Source organism: Oncorhynchus gorbuscha, linkage group LG04 (genome assembly GCF_021184085.1).
Source record: "Oncorhynchus gorbuscha isolate QuinsamMale2020 ecotype Even-year linkage group LG04, OgorEven_v1.0, whole genome shotgun sequence".
Classification (NCBI taxonomy): Eukaryota; Metazoa; Chordata; class Actinopteri; order Salmoniformes; family Salmonidae; genus Oncorhynchus; species Oncorhynchus gorbuscha.
In genome coordinates, this window is record NC_060176.1 from 76180592 (window position 1) to 76200849 (window position 20258).

The 20258-nt window shown below is 42.0% G+C and overlaps 1 protein-coding gene across 2 annotated transcripts in view; it reads left to right on the forward strand.

The window, feature by feature from the left end:
* Positions 1-20258, forward strand: part of unc5ca (unc-5 netrin receptor Ca) — a 359680-nt gene that overhangs the window by 256741 nt on the left and 82681 nt on the right. For both annotated transcript variants that reach the window (XM_046348101.1, XM_046348102.1), the window contains exon 7: positions 9569-9733. In XM_046348101.1, coding sequence (XP_046204057.1) covers positions 9569-9733 — 165 coding nt within the window. The remainder of the gene's footprint in view (positions 1-9568; positions 9734-20258) is intronic.

The following is a 20258-nucleotide window of genomic DNA, read 5'->3' on the forward strand; positions in this document are numbered from 1 at the left end:
TGTTGTGTTCTAGTCTACTCTGTTCTATTCTGTTGTGTTCTAGTCTACTCTGTTCTATTCTGTTGTGTTCTAGTCTACTCTGTTCTATTCTGTTGTGTTCTAGTCTACTCTGTTCTATTCTGTTGTGTTCTAGTCTACTCTGTTCTATTCTGTTGTGTTCTAGTCTACTCTGTTCTATTCTGTTGTGTTCTAGTCTACTCTGTTCTATTCTGTTGTGTTCTAGTCTACTCTGTTCTATTCTGTTGTGTTCTAGTCTACTCTGTTCTATTCTGTTCTGTTCTGTTCTAGTCTACTCTGCTCTATTCTGTTGTGTTCTGTTCTAGTCTACTCTGTTCTATTCTGTTGTGTTCTGTTCTAGTCTACTCTGTTCTATTCTGTTGTGTTCTGTTCTAGTCTACTCTGTTCTATTCTGTTGTGTTCTGTTCTAGTCTATTCTGTTCTATTCTGTTGTGTTCTGTTCTAGTCTACTCTGTTCTATTCTGTTGTGTTGTGTTGTAGTCTACTCTGTTCTATTCTGTTGTGTTCTGTTCTAGTCTACTCTGTTCTATTCTGTTGTGTTCTAGTCTACTCTGTTCTATTCTGTTGTGTTCTAGTCTACTCTGTTCTATTCTGTTGTGTTCTAGTCTACTCTGTTCTATTCTGTTGTGTTCTAGTCTACTCTGTTCTATTCTGTTGTGTTCTAGTCTACTCTGTTCTATTCTGTTGTGTTCTAGTCTACTCTGTTCTATTCTGTTCTGTTCTGTTCTAGTCTACTCTGCTCTATTCTGTTGTGTTCTGTTCTAGTCTACTCTGTTCTATTCTGTTGTGTTCTGTTCTAGTCTACTCTGTTCTATTCTGTTGTGTTCTGTTCTAGTCTACTCTGTTCTATTCTGTTGTGTTCTAGTCTATTCTGTTCTATTCTGTTGTGTTCTGTTCTAGTCTACTCTGTTCTATTCTGTTGTGTTCTGTTCTAGTCTACTCTGTTCTATTCTGATGTGTTCTAGTCTACTCTGTTCTATTCTGTTGTGTTCTGTTCTAGTCTACTCTGTTCTATTCTGATGTGTTCTAGTCTACTCTGTTCTATTCTGTTGTGTTCTAGTCTACTCTGTTCTATTCTGTTGTGTTCTAGTCTACTCTGTTCTATTCTGTTGTGTTCTAGTCTACTCTGTTCTATTCTGTTGTGTTCTAGTCTACTCTGTTCTATTCTGTTCTGTTCTAGTCTACTCTGTTCTATTCTGTTGTGTTCTAGTCTACTCTGTTCTATTCTGTTGTGTTCTGTTCTAGTCTACTCTGTTCTATTCTGTTGTGTTCTGTTCTAGTCTACTCTGTTCTATTCTGTTGTGTTCTAGTCTACTCTGTTCTATTCTGTTGTGTTCTGTTCTAGTCTACTCTGTTCTATTCTGTTGTGTTCTAGTCTACTCTGTTCTATTCTGTTGTGTTCTAGTCTACTCTGTTCTATTCTGTTGTGTTCTAGTCTACTCTGTTCTATTCTGTTGTGTTCTGTTCTAGTCTACTCTGTTCTATTCTGTTGTGTTCTAGTCTACTCTGTTCTATTCTGTTGTGTTCTAGTCTACTCTGTTCTATTCTGTTGTGTTCTAGTCTACTCTGTTCTATTCTGTTGTGTTCTAGTCTACTCTGTTCTATTCTGTTGTGTTCTAGTCTACTCTGTTCTATTCTGTTGTGTTCTAGTCTACTCTGTTCTATTCTGTTGTGTTCTGTTCTAGTCTACTCTGTTCTATTCTGTTCTGTTGTGTTCTAGTCTACTCTGTTCTATTCTGTTGTGTTCTGTTCTAGTCTACTCTGTTCTATTCTGTTGTGTTCTGTTCTAGTCTACTCTGTTCTATTCTGTTCTGTTGTGTTCTAGTCTACTCTGTTCTATTCTGTTGTGTTCTAGTCTACTCTGTTCTATTCTGTTGTGTTCTAGTCTACTCTGTTCTATTCTGTTGTGTTCTAGTCTACTCTGTTCTATTCTGTTGTGTTCTGTTCTAGTCTACTCTGTTCTATTCTGTTGTGTTCTAGTCTACTCTGTTCTATTCTGTTGTGTTCTAGTCTACTCTGTTCTATTCTGTTGTGTTCTAGTCTACTCTGTTCTATTCTGTTGTGTTCTAGTCTACTCTGTTCTATTCTGTTGTGTTCTAGTCTACTCTGTTCTATTCTGTTGTGTTCTAGTCTACTCTGTTCTATTCTGTTGTGTTCTAGTCTACTCTGTTCTATTCTGTTGTGTTCTAGTCTACTCTGTTCTATTCTGTTGTGTTCTGTTCTAGTCTACTCTGTTCTATTCTGTTCTGTTGTGTTCTAGTCTACTCTGTTCTATTCTGTTGTGTTCTGTTCTAGTCTACTCTGTTCTATTCTGTTGTGTTCTGTTCTAGTCTACTCTGTTCTATTCTGTTCTGTTCTAGTCTACTCTGTTCTATTCTGTTGTGTTCTGTTCTAGTCTACTCTGTTCTATTCTGTTGTGTTCTGTTCTAGTCTACTCTGTTCTATTCTGTTGTGTTCTAGTCTATTCTGTTCTATTCTGTTGTGTTCTAGTCTACTCTGTTCTATTCTGTTGTGTTCTAGTCTACTCTGTTCTATTCTGTTGTGTTCTAGTCTACTCTGTTCTATTCTGTTGTGTTCTAGTCTACTCTGTTCTATTCTGTTGTGTTCTGTTCTAGTCTACTCTGTTCTATTCTGTTGTGTTCTAGTCTACTCTGTTCTATTCTGTTGTGTTCTAGTCTACTCTGTTCTATTCTGTTGTGTTCTAGTCTACTCTGTTCTATTCTGTTGTGTTCTAGTCTACTCTGTTCTATTCTGTTGTGTTCTAGTCTACTCTGTTCTATTCTGTTGTGTTCTGTTCTAGTCTACTCTGTTCTATTCTGTTCTGTTGTGTTCTAGTCTACTCTGTTCTATTCTGTTGTGTTCTGTTCTAGTCTACTCTGTTCTATTCTGTTGTGTTCTGTTCTAGTCTACTCTGTTCTATTCTGTTCTGTTCTAGTCTACTCTGTTCTATTCTGTTGTGTTCTGTTCTAGTCTACTCTGTTCTATTCTGTTGTGTTCTGTTCTAGTCTACTCTGTTCTATTCTGTTGTGTTCTAGTCTATTCTGTTCTATTCTGTTGTGTTCTAGTCTACTCTGTTCTATTCTGTTGTGTTCTAGTCTACTCTGTTCTATTCTGTTGTGTTCTAGTCTACTCTGTTCTATTCTGTTGTGTTCTAGTCTACTCTGTTCTATTCTGTTGTGTTCTAGTCTACTCTGTTCTATTCTGTTGTGTTCTAGTCTACTCTGTTCTATTCTGTTGTGTTCTAGTCTACTCTGTTCTATTCTGTTGTGTTCTGTTCTAGTCTACTCTGTTCTATTCTGTTCTGTGTTTCTAGTCTACTCTGTTCTATTCTGTTGTGTTCTGTTCTAGTCTACTCTGTTCTATTCTGTTGTGTTCTGTTCTAGTCTACTCTGTTCTATTCTGTTCTGTTCTAGTCTACTCTGTTCTATTCTGTTGTGTTCTGTTCTAGTCTACTCTGTTCTATTCTGTTGTGTTCTGTTCTAGTCTACTCTGTTCTATTCTGTTGTGTTCTAGTCTATTCTGTTCTATTCTGTTGTGTTCTAGTCTACTCTGTTCTATTCTGTTGTGTTCTAGTCTACTCTGTTCTATTCTGTTGTGTTCTAGTCTACTCTGTTCTATTCTGTTGTGTTCTAGTCTACTCTGTTCTATTCTGTTGTGTTCTAGTCTACTCTGTTCTATTCTGTTGTGTTCTAGTCTACTCTGTTCTATTCTGTTCTGTTCTAGTCTACTCTGTTCTATTCTGTTGTGTTCTGTTCTAGTCTACTCTGTTCTATTCTGTTGTGTTCTGTTCTAGTCTACTCTGTTCTATTCTGTTGTGTTCTGTTCTAGTCTACTCTGTTCTATTCTGTTGTGTTCTAGTCTATTCTGTTCTATTCTGTTGTGTTCTGTTCTAGTCTACTCTGTTCTATTCTGTTGTGTTCTGTTCTAGTCTACTCTGTTCTATTCTGTTGTGTTCTAGTCTACTCTGTTCTATTCTGTTGTGTTCTAGTCTACTCTGTTCTATTCTGTTGTGTTCTAGTCTACTCTGTTCTATTCTGTTCTGTTCTGTTCTAGTCTACTCTGCTCTATTCTGTTGTGTTCTGTTCTAGTCTACTCTGTTCTATTCTGTTGTGTTCTGTTCTAGTCTACTCTGTTCTATTCTGTTGTGTTCTGTTCTAGTCTACTCTGTTCTATTCTGTTGTGTTCTAGTCTATTCTGTTCTATTCTGTTGTGTTCTGTTCTAGTCTACTCTGTTCTATTCTGTTGTGTTCTAGTCTACTCTGTTCTATTCTGTTGTGTTCTGTTCTAGTCTACTCTGTTCTATTCTGTTGTGTTCTGTTCTAGTCTACTCTGTTCTATTCTGTTGTGTTCTAGTCTACTCTGTTCTATTCTGTTGTGTTCTGTTCTAGTCTACTCTGTTCTATTCTGTTGTGTTCTGTTCTAGTCTACTCTGTTCTATTCTGATGTGTTCTAGTCTACTCTGTTCTATTCTGTTGTGTTCTGTTCTAGTCTACTCTGTTCTATTCTGTTGTGTTCTAGTCTACTCTGTTCTATTCTGTTGTGTTCTAGTCTACTCTGTTCTATTCTGTTGTGTTCTAGTCTACTCTGTTCTATTCTGTTGTGTTCTAGTCTACTCTGTTCTATTCTGTTGTGTTCTAGTCTACTCTGTTCTATTCTGTTCTGTTCTAGTCTACTCTGTTCTATTCTGTTGTGTTCTAGTCTACTCTGTTCTATTCTGTTGTGTTCTGTTCTAGTCTACTCTGTTCTATTCTGTTGTGTTCTGTTCTAGTCTACTCTGTTCTATTCTGTTGTGTTCTAGTCTACTCTGTTCTATTCTGTTGTGTTCTGTTCTAGTCTACTCTGTTCTATTCTGTTGTGTTCTAGTCTACTCTGTTCTATTCTGTTGTGTTCTAGTCTACTCTGTTCTATTCTGTTGTGTTCTAGTCTACTCTGTTCTATTCTGTTCTGTTTTAGTCTACTCTGTTCTATTCTGTTGTGTTCTAGTCTACTCTGTTCTATTCTGTTGTGTTCTAGTCTACTCTGTTCTATTCTGTTGTGTTCTGTTCTAGTCTACTCTGTTCTATTCTGTTGTGTTCTAGTCTACTCTGTTCTATTCTGTTGTGTTCTAGTCTACTCTGTTCTATTCTGTTGTGTTCTAGTCTACTCTGTTCTATTCTGTTGTGTTCTAGTCTACTCTGTTCTATTCTGTTGTGTTCTAGTCTACTCTGTTCTATTCTGTTGTGTTCTGTTCTAGTCTACTCTGTTCTATTCTGTTCTGTTGTGTTCTAGTCTACTCTGTTCTATTCTGTTGTGTTCTGTTCTAGTCTACTCTGTTCTATTCTGTTGTGTTCTAGTCTACTCTGTTCTATTCTGTTGTGTTCTAGTCTACTCTGTTCTATTCTGTTGTGTTCTGTTCTAGTCTACTCTGTTCTATTCTGTTCTGTTGTGTTCTAGTCTACTCTGTTCTATTCTGTTGTGTTCTGTTCTAGTCTACTCTGTTCTATTCTGTTGTGTTCTAGTCTATTCTGTTGTGTTCTGTTCTAGTCTACTCTGTTCTATTCTGTTGTGTTCTAGTCTACTCTGTTCTATTCTGTTGTGTTCTGTTCTAGTCTACTCTGTTCTATTCTGTTCTGTTGTGTTCTAGTCTACTCTGTTCTATTCTGTTGTGTTCTGTTCTAGTCTACTCTGTTCTATTCTGTTGTGTTCTGTTCTAGTCTACTCTGTTCTATTCTGTTCTGTTGTGTTCTAGTCTACTCTGTTCTATTCTGTTGTGTTCTGTTCTAGTCTACTCTGTTCTATTCTGTTGTGTTCTGTTCTAGTCTACTCTGTTCTATTCTGTTGTGTTCTGTTCTAGTCTACTCTGTTCTATTCTGTTGTGTTCTGTTCTAGTCTACTCTGTTCTATTCTGTTGTGTTCTGTTCTAGTCTACTCTGTTCTATTCTGTTGTGTTCTAGTCTACTCTGTTCTATTCTGTTGTGTTCTAGTCTACTCTGTTCTATTCTGTTGTGTTCTGTTCTAGTCTACTCTGTTCTATTCTGTTGTGTTCTAGTCTACTCTGTTCTATTCTGTTGTGTTCTAGTCTACTCTGTTCTATTCTGTTGTGTTCTAGTCTACTCTGTTCTATTCTGTTGTGTTCTAGTCTACTCTGTTCTATTCTGTTCTGTTCTAGTCTACTCTGTTCTATTCTGTTGTGTTCTAGTCTACTCTGTTCTATTCTGTTGTGTTCTAGTCTACTCTGTTCTATTCTGTTGTGTTCTAGTCTACTCTGTTCTATTCTGTTGTGTTCTAGTCTACTCTGTTCTATTCTGTTGTGTTCTAGTCTACTCTGTTCTATTCTGTTGTGTTCTAGTCTACTCTGTTCTATTCTGTTGTGTTCTGTTCTAGTCTACTCTGTTCTATTCTGTTGTGTTCTAGTCTACTCTGTTCTATTCTGTTGTGTTCTAGTCTACTCTGTTCTATTCTGTTGTGTTCTAGTCTACTCTGTTCTATTATGTTGTGTTCTAGTCTACTCTGTTCTATTCTGTTGTGTTCTAGTCTACTCTGTTCTATTCTGTTGTGTTCTAGTCTACTCTGTTCTATTCTGTTGTGTTCTGTTCTAGTCTACTCTGTTCTATTCTGTTCTGTTGTGTTCTAGTCAACTCTGTTCTATTCTGTTGTGTTCTAGTCTACTCTGTTCTATTCTGTTGTGTTCTAGTCTACTCTGTTCTATTCTGTTGTGTTCTAGTCTACTCTGTTCTATTCTGTTGTGTTCTAGTCTACTCTGTTCTATTCTGTTGTGTTCTAGTCTACTCTGTTCTATTCTGTTGTGTTCTGTTCTAGTCTACTCTGTTCTATTCTGTTGTGTTCTAGTCTACTCTGTTCTATTCTGTTGTGTTCTAGTCTACTCTGTTCTATTCTGTTGTGTTCTAGTCTACTCTGTTCTATTCTGTTGTGTTCTAGTCTACTCTGTTCTATTCTGTTGTGTTCTAGTCTACTCTGTTCTATTCTGTTGTGTTCTAGTCTACTCTGTTCTATTCTGTTGTGTTCTAGTCTACTCTGTTCTATTCTGTTGTGTTCTAGTCTACTCTGTTCTATTATGTTGTGTTCTAGTCTACTCTGTTCTATTCTGTTGTGTTCTAGTCTACTCTGTTCTATTCTGTTCTGTTCTAGTCTACTCTGTTCTATTCTGTTGTGTTCTAGTCTACTCTGTTCTATTCTGTTGTGTTCTAGTCTACTCTGTTCTATTCTGTTGTGTTCTAGTCTACTCTGTTCTATTCTGTTGTGTTCTAGTCTACTCTGTTCTATTCTGTTGTGTTCTAGTCTACTCTGTTCTATTCTGTTGTGTTCTAGTCTACTCTGTTCTATTCTGTTGTGTTCTAGTCTACTCTGTTCTATTCTGTTGTGTTCTAGTCTACTCTGTTCTATTCTGTTGTGTTCTAGTCTACTCTGTTCTATTCTGTTGTGTTCTAGTCTACTCTGTTCTATTATGTTGTGTTCTAGTCTACTCTGTTCTATTCTGTTGTGTTCTAGTCTACTCTGTTCTATTCTGTTCTGTTCTAGTCTACTCTGTTCTATTCTGTTGTGTTCTAGTCTACTCTGTTCTATTCTGTTGTGTTCTAGTCTACTCTGTTCTATTCTGTTGTGTTCTAGTCTACTCTGTTCTATTCTGTTGTGTTCTAGTCTACTCTGTTCTATTCTGTTGTGTTCTAGTCTACTCTGTTCTATTCTGTTGTGTTCTAGTCTACTCTGTTCTATTATGTTGTGTTCTAGTCTACTCTGTTCTATTCTGTTGTGTTCTAGTCTACTCTGTTCTATTCTGTTGTGTTCTAGTCTACTCTGTTCTATTCTGTTGTGTTCTGTTCTAGTCTACTCTGTTCTATTCTGTTCTGTTGTGTTCTAGTCAACTCTGTTCTATTATGTTGTGTTCTAGTCTACTCTGTTCTATTCTGTTGTGTTCTAGTCTACTCTGTTCTATTCTGTTGTGTTCTAGTCTACTCTGTTCTATTCTGTTGTGTTCTGTTCTAGTCTACTCTGTTCTATTCTGTTCTGTTGTGTTCTAGTCAACTCTGTTCTATTCTGTTGTGTTCTAGTCTACTCTGTTCTATTATGTTGTGTTCTAGTCTACTCTGTTCTATTCTGTTGTGTTCTAGTCTACTCTGTTCTATTCTGTTGTGTTCTAGTCAACTCTGTTCTATTCTGTTGTGTTCTGTTCTAGTCTACTCTGTTCTATTCTGTTGTGTTCTGTTCTAGTCTACTCTGTTCTATTCTGTTGTGTTCTGTTCTAGTCTACTCTGTTCTATTCTGTTGTGTTCTAGTCTACTCTGTTCTATTCTGTTGTGTTCTAGTCTACTCTGTTCTATTCTGTTCTGTTCTAGTCTACTCTGTTCTATTCTGTTCTGTTCTAGTCTATTCTGTTCTATTCTATTCTGTTCTGTTCTAGTCTACTCTGTTCTATTCTGTTGTGTTCTGTTCTAGTCTACTCTGTTCTATTCTGTTGTGTTCTAGTCTACTCTGTTCTATTCTGTTGTGTTCTAGTCTACTCTGTTCTATTCTGTTCTGTTCTAGTCTACTCTGTTCTATTCTGTTCTATTCTGTTCTATTCTGTTCTATTCTGTTCTATTCTGTTCTATTCTGTTCTGTTCTAGTCTACTCTGTTCTATTCTGTTGTGTTCTGTTCTAGTCTACTCTGTTCTATTCTGTTGTGTTCTGTTCTAGTCTACTCTGTTCTATTCTGTTGTGTTCTGTTCTAGTCTACTCTGTTCTATTCTGTTCTGTTCTAGTCTACTCTGTTCTATTCTGTTGTGTTCTGTTCTAGTCTACTCTGTTCTATTCTGTTGTGTTCTGTTCTAGTCTACTCTGTTCTATTCTGTTGTGTTCTAGTCTACTCTGTTCTATTCTGTTCTGTTCTAGTCTACTCTGTTCTATTCTGTTGTGTTCTGTTCTAGTCTACTCTGTTCTATTCTGTTGTGTTCTGTTCTAGTCTACTCTGTTCTATTCTGATGTGTTCTGTTCTAGTCTACTTTGTTGTGTTCTATAGTATGTTATAATATATTCTGTTCTAGTCTATTCTGTTCTATTCTGATGTGTTGTGTTCTAGTCTACTCTATTCTGTTGTGTTGTGTTCTAGTCTACTCTGTTCTGTTCTGTTCTGTTCTAGTCTACTCTGTTCTATTCTGTTGTGTTCTAGTCTACTCTGTTCTATTCTGTTGTGTTGTGTTCTAGTCTACTCTGTTCTATTCTGTTGTGTTCTAGTCTACTCTGTTCTATTCTGTTGTGTTGTGTTCTAGTCTACTCTGTTCTATTCTGTTGTGTTCTAGTCTACTCTGTTCTATTCTGTTGTGTTCTGTTCTAGTCTACTCTGTTCTATTCTGATGTGTTCTGTTCTAGTCTACTTTGTTGTGTTCTATAGTATGTTATAATATATTCTGTTTTTATACTATACTACTCCATTTAACTCTTTACTGTACTATATTGCATTGTTCTGTATTGTATTGTTCTGTATTGTATTGTTCTGTATTTTACCTTCAGAGCCAGATCAACTGTGTTGATATTGTATCCCAGTGAACCCTGTATCTCTCACTCTCCCCTACAGTTGACGGATTGTGGACAGAGTGGAGTAAGTGGTCTACTTGTGGTACAGAGTGCACTCACTGGCGCAGGAGAGAATGCAATGCCCCTGCACCCAAAAATGGAGGCAAGGACTGCGAGGGTATGGTCCTACAGTCCCAGAACTGTACTGACGGACTCTGTATGCAGAGTGAGTAAACATCCCCCCACTGCTCTTCCTCCTGCTCCTCCTCTTCTTCACTGGCTCTGTTATATTCTCACCTCCTTCCTCCTGCTCTCATACACACGCAACATCAGCAATACACTTTTTATTTCCCCTTTCTTTAACCAGGTAGGCTGGTTGAGAACAAGCTCTCATTTACAACTGCGACCTGGCCAAGATAAAGCAAAGCAATGCGACACAAACAACAGCACAGAGTTACACATGGAATAAACAAACATTCAGTCAATAACACAATAGAAAAAAAAAACGTTTATGTACAGTGTGGGCAAATGAGGTAGGATAAGGACAGACAGATATGTGTACTTACAAAACAAAGTATGCCTGCGAGTATCTTCATCAAACACGTGAACCTAAAATGTTTTATCCTTTAAATGTGTCTATTGATGGTGGTATTCAGATCTGTAGAATGTTAATAGGGAGAGAAAACAATGCACATTATTATACATTTTTGACCACAAGATGCACTATGGGCCTGATTCAGACTTAGGAAATGTATGCCTTTCCTCTGTACTTCTCAGTAGTTGGTATTCAGACCTTATGCAGGCGCCAGCGTTTCATTAGTAAATTGGGAGGTGCCGGAACAAAAAGTGATGTTGAGACGTGGTTGACCCAGGGGGGCTCTGAGGTACCGAAACGCATAAAACAAAAATCACCTTTATAATAAAGCGTTACATGCGTTTACCAATACTTTTGCATACTGGTATAGAGCAGCAGAGTAGAGGTTTGCATACTGGTATAGAGCAGCAGAGTAGAGGTTTGCATACTGGTATAGAGCAGCAGAGTAGAGGTTTGCATACTGGTATAGAGCAGCAGAGTAGAGGTTTGCATACTGGTATAGAGCAGCAGAGTAGAGGTTTGCATACTGGTATAGAGCAGCAGAGTAGAGGTTTGCATACTGGTATAGAGCAGCAGAGTAGAGGTTTGCATACTGGTATAGAGCAGCAGAGTAGAGGTTTGCATACTGGTATAGAGCAGCAGAGTAGAGGTTTGCATACTGGTATAGAGCAGCAGAGTAGAGGTTTGCATACTGGTATAGAGCAGCAGAGTAGAGGTTTGCATACTGGTATAGAGCAGCAGAGTAGAGGTTTGCATACTGGTATAGAGCAGCAGAGTAGAGGTTTGCATACTGGTATAGAGCAGCAGAGTAGAGGTTTGCATACTGGTATAGAGCAGCAGAGTAGAGGTTTGCATACTGGTATAGAGCAGCAGAGTAGAGGTTTGCATACTGGTATAGAGCAGCAGAGTAGAGATTTGCATACTGGTATAGAGCAGCAGAGTAGAGATTTGCATACTGGTATAGAGCAGCAGAGTAGAGGTTTGCATACTGGTATAGAGCAGCAGAGTAGAGGTTTGCATACTGGTATAGAGCAGCAGAGTAGAGGTTTGCATACTGGTATAGAGCAGCAGAGTAGAGGTTTGCATACTGGTATAGAGCAGCAGAGTAGAGGTTTGCATACTGGTATAGAGCAGCAGAGTAGAGGTTTGCATACTGGTATAGAGCAGCAGAGTAGAGGTTTGCATACTGGTATAGAGCAGCAGAGTAGAGGTTTGCATACTGGTATAGAGCAGCAGAGTAGAGGTTTGCATACTGGTATAGAGCAGCAGAGTAGAGGTTTGCATACTGGTATAGAGCAGCAGAGTAGAGGTTTGCATACTGGTATAGAGCAGCAGAGTAGAGGTTTGCATACTGGTATAGAGCAGCAGAGTAGAGGTTTGCATACTGGTATAGAGCAGCAGAGTAGAGGTTTGCATACTGGTATAGAGCAGCAGAGTAGAGGTTTGCATACTGGTATAGAGCAGCAGAGTAGAGGTTTGCATACTGGTATAGAGCAGCAGAGTAGAGGTTTGCATACTGGTATAGAGCAGCAGAGTAGAGGTTTGCATACTGGTATAGAGCAGCAGAGTAGAGGTTTGCATACTGGTATAGAGCAGCAGAGTAGAGGTTTGCATACTGGTATAGAGCAGCAGAGTAGAGGCACTTGCAGAAGTTGCAAAGGATTATTTTGTTTGTTTGTTTTGCTTACTAATTTCATGCAATACTACATCGATTTAGATTATTGGAGAATAGTAGAATATTTTTAATACCTCACAAATGATTGAAATGACAGGCTTCTTGATACTGACAAACTGAGAATCTGAGATCAATAAAAACGACCTTGTCTTGAATCCATCAATTGCCTAAACCTTGTTGTACGGAGACACACACATTGTACAATATGAAGAGGAAACTATAGTCCTAAAAAAGCTTTCCAGTTTCACTGACTCACCCAATGATGCACAGCTCACTCACCAGCCATGGCTAATGCGCTCTTGCCAAAAGCTTATCTCTCTTGTTTTTCTTTGTAAAACAATGATGTTTGCTGAATAGGTCTATAACTTGGAGGCCTACAGACAGATTTGATTCTTCTCTTTTCAGCAGGAACCATTTGCTTTTCAATCTGTGTTTTCCCGCGATTGTGTTTGAAATATTCCGAAAGGCCTGTTTTAGCTGCATGCTATTCACTGACAGATTTGTCACGCTTGCCCAACTGTAAGCATTCCTTGTGATTGGGCTACGCACAATCCACAGCTAGGCTATTTTTAAAAAGAAGCTATTGATCCTCTATGACTAAATATAGGCTCACTCCAGGTGTAGTATTCAGAATGATTTAATTTATTTCTGAACAGACAGAAGTAATTCTATAACTTTGGCAAATGTATATAAATTTATCAGGGGTGTGGCACCTCCTGGACACTTCCCACGGCTATGATTCTATAAGGAAATAAATGATGAAGTGCAACACTGTAGAGATGAGAGTTGAAGGCTCATCTCTATCAGCGCAGAGAGAGGGAGAGAGATCCTAGAAAGTGAATCAAATTTTACAGTAGTTCTGTGAGAGATACAGGCATGCTTCTTTCTCTCACCACAGCAATGGCCACACGTTGGTCTATATAGGCTACAATGTTGCACAAACCATATACCCGGGCCGGCCCCACGTGAATCAATTATTAGAATATCAGGCATGTTTTCACATTAGGTTTTCTTTAGGGTGCAGGAGAATTAAAGAGGAGTCAAAGTTCTCTGATTGCAATGTAAAAAATGATAATAAAAGCGAACAGTGAACATTATTTTTCATGCTGGATCCTGGCAAATGGGTGTACAGTACTGCTGGATCCTGGCAAATGGGTGTCCGGAATGAAACGGTCCAAAACTGAGAGTTGCTGGATCCTGTTCCGGCAGGATCCGTCCCAAATGATGTACTGGCAGGCAGGTAATGTGCTCTACAGGGGTGGCTACCTTGAGCACACAGAATAATGTACTTCAACAGCTGAAAACCCTCCGACTTGCTGGCTAACAGATTTTCTTGTGGATTTGTCATTCAATAGGGTTTTCAGTAAAGGTATCTTATTAAGCTCTCCGTTTAAATACGGTGCACCTTTTAATTAGAATTGTGTTGACAGTCTCAGGAGAATACATTGAGAGATAGTGTTCAGAATATAGGGATCCATGAAAGAAAGTTATCTAAATATATGCATATTCGTCTCCGTTTCAGCAGCAACTGGTAAATACTCTGATCTTGTAGTTTATTTAGGAAAATTTTTGGGGTTAGGAAACTATGTATGAATCATAAAAAAACAGGAGAGCCTTTGCACACTAAATATATTGATGAATTTCAATCCATGAAATATTGGAAGGTGGAAAAAGTTCTAGAAATCTCCCCTAATCCTCATTCATCATGGAACTGTATAACATGTGGCAGGCTCCAGGTTTAAACTGCTACATGTGGTCTGAGTTCCATAATGATTCAAATAGACTGCATGTTAGCCTAGCCACACAACGTTAGCCTAGCCACAACGTTAGCCTAGCCCCAACGTTAGCCTAGCCACAACGTTAGCCTAGCCACAACGTTAGCCTAGCCACAACGTTAGCCTAGCCACAACGTTAGCCTATTATGATCCAGTAATGCTAGCGATCCTCAGGAACAACTACACTGACATGACAGAGGAAAGAAAGGTCAACAGAATGGAATGATGCAAAATGTAGGCCACAAATGGAAAGTAAACTAACAACACTAAAGTCATAACACAATGGTGGTAGCACTGATCACTGACAACGACGAGACAGCCTGTAGGGAGGAGCTCAGACAGCCTCTAGGGAGGAGCTCAGAGACAGCCTGTAGGGAGGAGCTCAGAGACAGCCTGTAGGGAGGAGCTCAGAGACAGCCTGTAGGGAGGAGCTCAGAGACAGCCTGTAGGGAGGAGCTCAGAGACAGCCTGTAGGGAGGAGCTCAGACAGCCTGTAGGGAGGAGCTCAGAGACAGCCTGTAGGGAGGAGCTCAGACAGCCTGTAGGGAGGAGCTCAGAGACAGCCTGTAGGGAGGAGCTCAGAGACAGCCTGAAGGGAGGAGCTCAGACAGCCTGTAGGGAGGAGCTCAGACAGCCTGTAGGGAGGAGCTCAGAGACAGCCTGTAGGGAGGAGCTCAGACAGCCTGTAGGGAGGAGCTCAGAGACAGCCTGTAGGGAGGAGCTCAGACAGCCTGTAGGGAGGAGCTCAGAGACAGCCTGTAGGGAGGAGCTCAGAGACAGCCTGAAGGGAGGAGCTCAGACAGCCTGTAGGGAGGAGCTCAGACAGCCTGTAGGGAGGAGCTCAGAGACAGCCTGTAGGGAGGAGCTCAGACAGCCTGTAGGGAGGAGCTCAGAGACAGCCTGTAGGGAGGAGCTCAGACAGCCTGTAGGGAGGAGCTCAGAGACAGCCTGTAGGGAGGAGCTCAGACAGCCTGTAGGGAGGAGCTCAGACAGCCTGTAGGGAGGAGCTCAGACAGCCTGTAGGGAGGAGCTCAGACAGCCTCTAGGGAGGAGCTCAGAGACAGCCTCTAGGGAGGAGCTCAGAGACAGCCTGTAGGGAGGAGCTCAGAGACAGCCTGTAAGGAGGAGCTCAGAGACAGCCTGTAGGGAGGAGCTCAGAGACAGCCTGTAGGGAGGAGCTCAGACAGCCTGTAGGGAGGAGCTCAGAGACAGCCTGTAGGGAGGAGCTCAGAGACAGCCTGTAGGGAGGAGCTCAGAGACAGCCTGTAGGGAGGAGCTCAGAGACAGCCTGTAGGGAGGAGCTCAGAGACAGCCTGTAGGGAGGAGCTCAGACAGCCTGTAGGGAGGAGCTCAGAGACAGCCTGTAGGGAGGAGCTCAGAGACAGCCTGTAGGGAGGAGCTCAGAGACAGCCTGTAGGGAGGAGCTCAGACAGCCTGTAGGGAGGAGCTCAGAGACAGCCTGAAGGGAGGAGCTCAGACAGCCTGTAGGGAGGAGCTCAGACAGCCTGTAGGGAGGAGCTCAGAGACAGCCTGTAGGGAGGAGCTCAGAGACAGCCTGTAGGGAGGAGCTCAGAGACAGCCTGTAGGGAGGAGCTCAGAGACAGCCTGTAGGGAGGAGCTCAGACAGCCTGTAGGGAGGAGCTCAGAGACAGCCTGTAGGGAGGAGCTCAGAGACAGCCTGTAGGGAGGAGCTCAGAGACAGCCTGTAGGGAGGAGCTCAGACAGCCTGTAGGGAGGAGCTCAGACAGCCTGTAGGGAGGAGCTCAGAGACAGCCTGTAGGGAGGAGCTCAGACAGCCTCTAGGGAGGAGCTCAGAGACAGCCTCTAGGGAGGAGCTCAGAGACAGCCTGTAGGGAGGAGCTCAGAGACAGCCTGTAAGGAGGAGCTCAGAGACAGCCTGTAGGGGAGGAGCTCAGAGACAGCCTGTAGGGAGGAGCTCAGACAGCCTGTAGGGAGGAGCTCAGAGACAGCCTGTAGGGAGGAGCTCAGAGACAGCCTGTAGGGAGGAGCTCAGAGACAGCCTGTAGGGAGGAGCTCAGAGACAGCCTGTAGGGAGGAGCTCAGAGACAGCCTGTAGGGAGGAGCTCAGACAGCCTGTAGGGAGGAGCTCAGAGACAGCCTGTAGGGAGGAGCTCAGAGACAGCCTGTAGGGAGGAGCTCAGAGACAGCCTGTAGGGAGGAGCTCAGACAGCCTGTAGGGAGGAGCTCAGAGACAGCCTGTAGGGAGGAGCTCAGACAGCCTGTAGGGAGGAGCTCAGAGACAGCCTGTAGGGAGGAGCTCAGACAGCCTGTAGGGAGGAGCTCAGACAGCCTGTAGGGAGGAGCTCAGACAGCCTGTAGGGAGGAGCTCAGAGACAGCCTGTAGGGAGGAGCTCAGACAGCCTCTAGGGAGGAGCTCAGAGACAGCCTCTAGGGAGGAGCTCAGAGACAGCCTGTAGGGAGGAGCTCAGACAGCCTGTAGGGAGGAGCTCAGAGACAGCCTGTAGGGAGGAGCTCAGAGACAGCCTGTAGGGAGGAGCTCAGAGACAGCCTGTAGGGAGGAGCTCAGAGACAGCCTGTAGGGAGGAGCTCAGAGACAGCCTGTAGGGAGGAGCTCAGACAGCCTGTAGGGAGGAGCTCAGAGACAGCCTGTAGGGAGGAGCTCAGAGACAGCCTGTAGGGAGGAGCTCAGAGACAGCCTGTAGGGAGGAGCTCAGAGACAGCCTGTAGGTAGGAGCTCCGAGACAGCCTGTAGGTAAGAGCTCCGAGACAGCCTGTAGGGAGGAGCTCAGAGACAGCCTGTAGGTAGGAGCTCCGAGACAGCCTGTAGGTAGGAGCTCCGAGACAGCCTGTAGGTAGGAGCTCAGAGACAGCCTGTAGGGAGGAGCTCAGAGACAGCCTGTAGGGAGGAGCTCAGAGACAGCCTGTAGGGAGGAGCTCAGAGACAGCCTGTAGGGAGGAGCTCAGAGACAGCCTGTAGGGAGGAGCTCAGAGACAGCCTGTAGGGAGGAGCTCAGAGACAGCCTGTAGGGAGGAGCTCAGAGACAGCCTGTAGGGAGGAGCTCAGAGACAGCCTGTAGGGAGGAGCTCAGAGACAGCCTGTAGGGAGGAGCTCAGAGACAGCCTGTAGGAAGGAGCTCAGACAGCCTGTAGGGAGGAGCTCAGAGACAGCCTGTAGGGAGGAGCTCAGAGACAGCCTGTAGGGAGGAGCTCAGAGACAGCCTGTAGGGAGGAGCTCAGAGACAGCCTGAAGGGAGGAGCTCAGAGACAGCCTGTAGGGAGGAGCTCAGAGACAGCCTGTAGGGAGGAGCTCAGAGACAGCCTGTAGGGAGGAGCTCAGAGACCTGGCAGTGTGGTACCAGGACAACGACCTCTCCCTAAACGTGATCAAGACAAAGGAGATGATCGTGGACTACAGGAAAAAGAGAGCCGAGCACGCCCCCATTTTCATCGACCGGTCTGTGGTGGAGCAGGTCAAGAGCTTCAAGTTCCTTGGTGTCCACATCACCAACAAACTATCATAGTCCAAACACACCAAGACATTCGTAAAGAGGACATGACAACCCCTGTTCCCTTCAGGAGACTGAAATGATTTGGCATGGGTCCTCAGAAGTTTGGCCGGCGTAGGACATCACAAAGAGGAGTCAAAGTCAATGTAAAAATTAGGCCAACATTATAAATAAGAATTTGTTCTTAACTGACTTGTTTAGTTAAATAAAAGTTTAAAAAAATATATATATTTAAATAGTGCCTGTAAACACACAGTCCAGTTTAAAGTCAAAGATGGCAGGCCTGTGTGGCAAAGGGCTTATTTGCATATAGCTCTGATTGGCTACTGCAATTTTATTTACTGCAGTGTCTATGAATTGTCGAAATGCACATCCTCATTCCCACTCTATATTGCTATAACATTTTCACCAATGCCTTACTCTGTCATTCCCAAACATTCTATGAAATTATGAAAAGGACAATATCTAAGTGCTCGCTTGTATAACAAAAAAGACAACTGTAACAATCTATTTGAGAGACAACAAGTGTTCATTGTGCAAATGTATTTATGTTTTCAATAAACATTTGGAGACAAAAAATATATAGTTTACATGTTGTCAACAGTCTAAGCTAACCCTGTCTGTTTCGTCCCACCAACCCATGTTCTTCCTGGGGGTGTATGTGAACAGATTGTAATCATATTTAATAATGTTGCTAAAATGCTGCCAGTTCCACTTTAAGTTCAAGGTCAAAATACGCATAGCGAGAAGTGCATTAAAAGGGAATTACGTTCCATTTATGCTACCTTTTGTCAGAATTACCCCCATATGAACAGTTTGCCTATACGGTGGCCATATTAGGCCTCAGATTGAGGCTGTCCTAATATGGACATCGTATTGCACTGTAGAAGCTTCACATCAAACTTAAACAATGAAGGTCAATACCTGAGTTATAGACCATGTTTTCAGGAAGTTTATAGAAAAGATAGTGACAAATGATGACGATCATGTGCTAGCGTAACTACGTATGAGCTAGCGCAACTACGTATGAGCTAGCGTAACTACGTATGAGCTAGCGTAACTACGTATGAGCTAGTGTAACTACGTATGAGCTTGCATAATTAACAAGAGCTGACGTAATTACAATCCCTCTGGAATTCTTGATATTTTTGACCCCAATAGAAACAGCAGAACTCTTAAACCCCCGTGGAAAATTGGGCCTCAGTCTTAATAACATAAAAAGAAGTGTGACTCTTTTCCAAGAGAAGCCAATTATGTGTTGACATGTGGGAAAAGCATCTTGTTTATTGTGTGTTTGTCTGTAGTTACTGACCAGGCATTGGACTCAAAGTTTCAACTTAAGCGAAAACACTGGATAGAAATGTGTTACCGCAGACTGCTTGTAATAATGCTGTTAAATCTCACTAAAGGAATACAACACTAGTCCACGGTTCATAGATGGGTTGGTGGGACGAAACAGACAGGGTTAGCTTAGACTGTTGACAACATGTAAACTATATATTTTTTGTCTCCAAATGTTTATTGAAAACATAAATACATTTGCACAATGAACACTTGTTGTCTCTCAAATAGATTGTTACAGTTGTTTGTTGGCTAGCTAGTGAATATAAGCCATATTCGCATAGACATGACATTAGTCAAAACACCAATGATTCCCCACAAGGCAGATTCTTGTCATTGTTGCTAGCTATCTGACTGTTCAGAAGCATAACAACACATGACTTTGGGACACATCGATGCGCAGGCATTAATTTTTGTGAAGTTGTCAGATAAACCGTTCATACAACCCCCCCTCCCTCCAAAATTATACATGTCAGCAGTCAAGTTTTCAACATGGAGCACTTTTAGTGCAGAGAAAAAGCTGATATGTGTTTTGCAATATATGACGTACTCCCTTTGAACAAGGCTATGCCGTAGATATTATTTTGGAGAAATACACTACATTACCAAAAGTATGTTGGACACCTGCTCGTCGGACATCTCATTCCAAAATCATAAGAATTAGTATGACGTTGGCCTTTGCTGCAATAACAGCCTCCACTCTTCTGGGGAGGCTTTCCACTAGATGTTGGAACATTGCTGCGGGGACTTGGTTCCATTCAGCATTAGTGCGGGCGATTAGGCCTGGTTCACAGTCGGCGTTCTAATTCATCATAAAGGTGTTCAATGTGGTTGAGGTCAGGGCTCTGTGCAGGCCAGTCAAGTTCTTCTACACCGAGCTCGACAAACCATTTATGTATGGACCATGCTTTGTGCAAGGAGCCATTGTCATGCTGGAACAGGAAAGGGCCTTCCCCATTCTGTTGTTCACAAATTTGGGAGCACAGAATCGTCTAGAATGTCATTGTATGCTGTAGCGTTACTGGATATAAGGTGCCTAGCTTGAATCATGAAAAACAACCCAAGACGATTATTTCTCCTCCACCAAACTTTACAGTTTGCACTATGCATTGGGGAAGGTACCATTCTCCTGGCATCTGCCAAACCCATATTCGTCTGTCGGACTGCCAGATGGTGAAGCATGATTCATAACTCCAAAGAATGTGTTTCCACTGTCCAATGGCGACAAGCATTTCACCACTCCAGCTGACACTTGGCATTGTGCATGGCGATCTTAGGCTTGTGTGAGGCTGCTCGGCCATGGAAACCCATTTCACAATGTTCCCGACGACCAGTTCTTGTGCTGACATGGCTTCCAGAGGCAGTTTGGAACTTGGTAGTGAGTGTTGTAAGCAAGGAGAGATGATTTTTACGTGTTTCAGCACTCAGCATTCCCATTCTTTGAGCTTGTGTGGCCTACCACTTTTCCCCTCACAATAACAGCTCTTCCTGTTGACTGGTGCAGCTCTTTGACGAACTGACTTGTTGGAACGGTAACATCCTATGACGGTGCCATGTTGACAGTCACTGAGCTCTTCAGTAAGGCCATTCTACCGCCAATGTGTGTCTATGGAGATTGCATGACTGTGTACTCGATTTTATACACCTGTCAGCAGTGGGTGAGACTGAAATAGCAGAATCCACTCATTTGAAGGGGTGTCTAAATAAGTCTGTGTATATATAGAGTATGATTCTAAGATTCTCATTACACAGTACAGTATTTATAAGTATATTTGTATCTGCTAAATCCTCCTCTACCTGTTTAAAAAAAATATATATTTGTCTGTTATGTAACCAGTCCAATTGAGATGTAATATTTTTTTTAAGGGAGTCCTGGT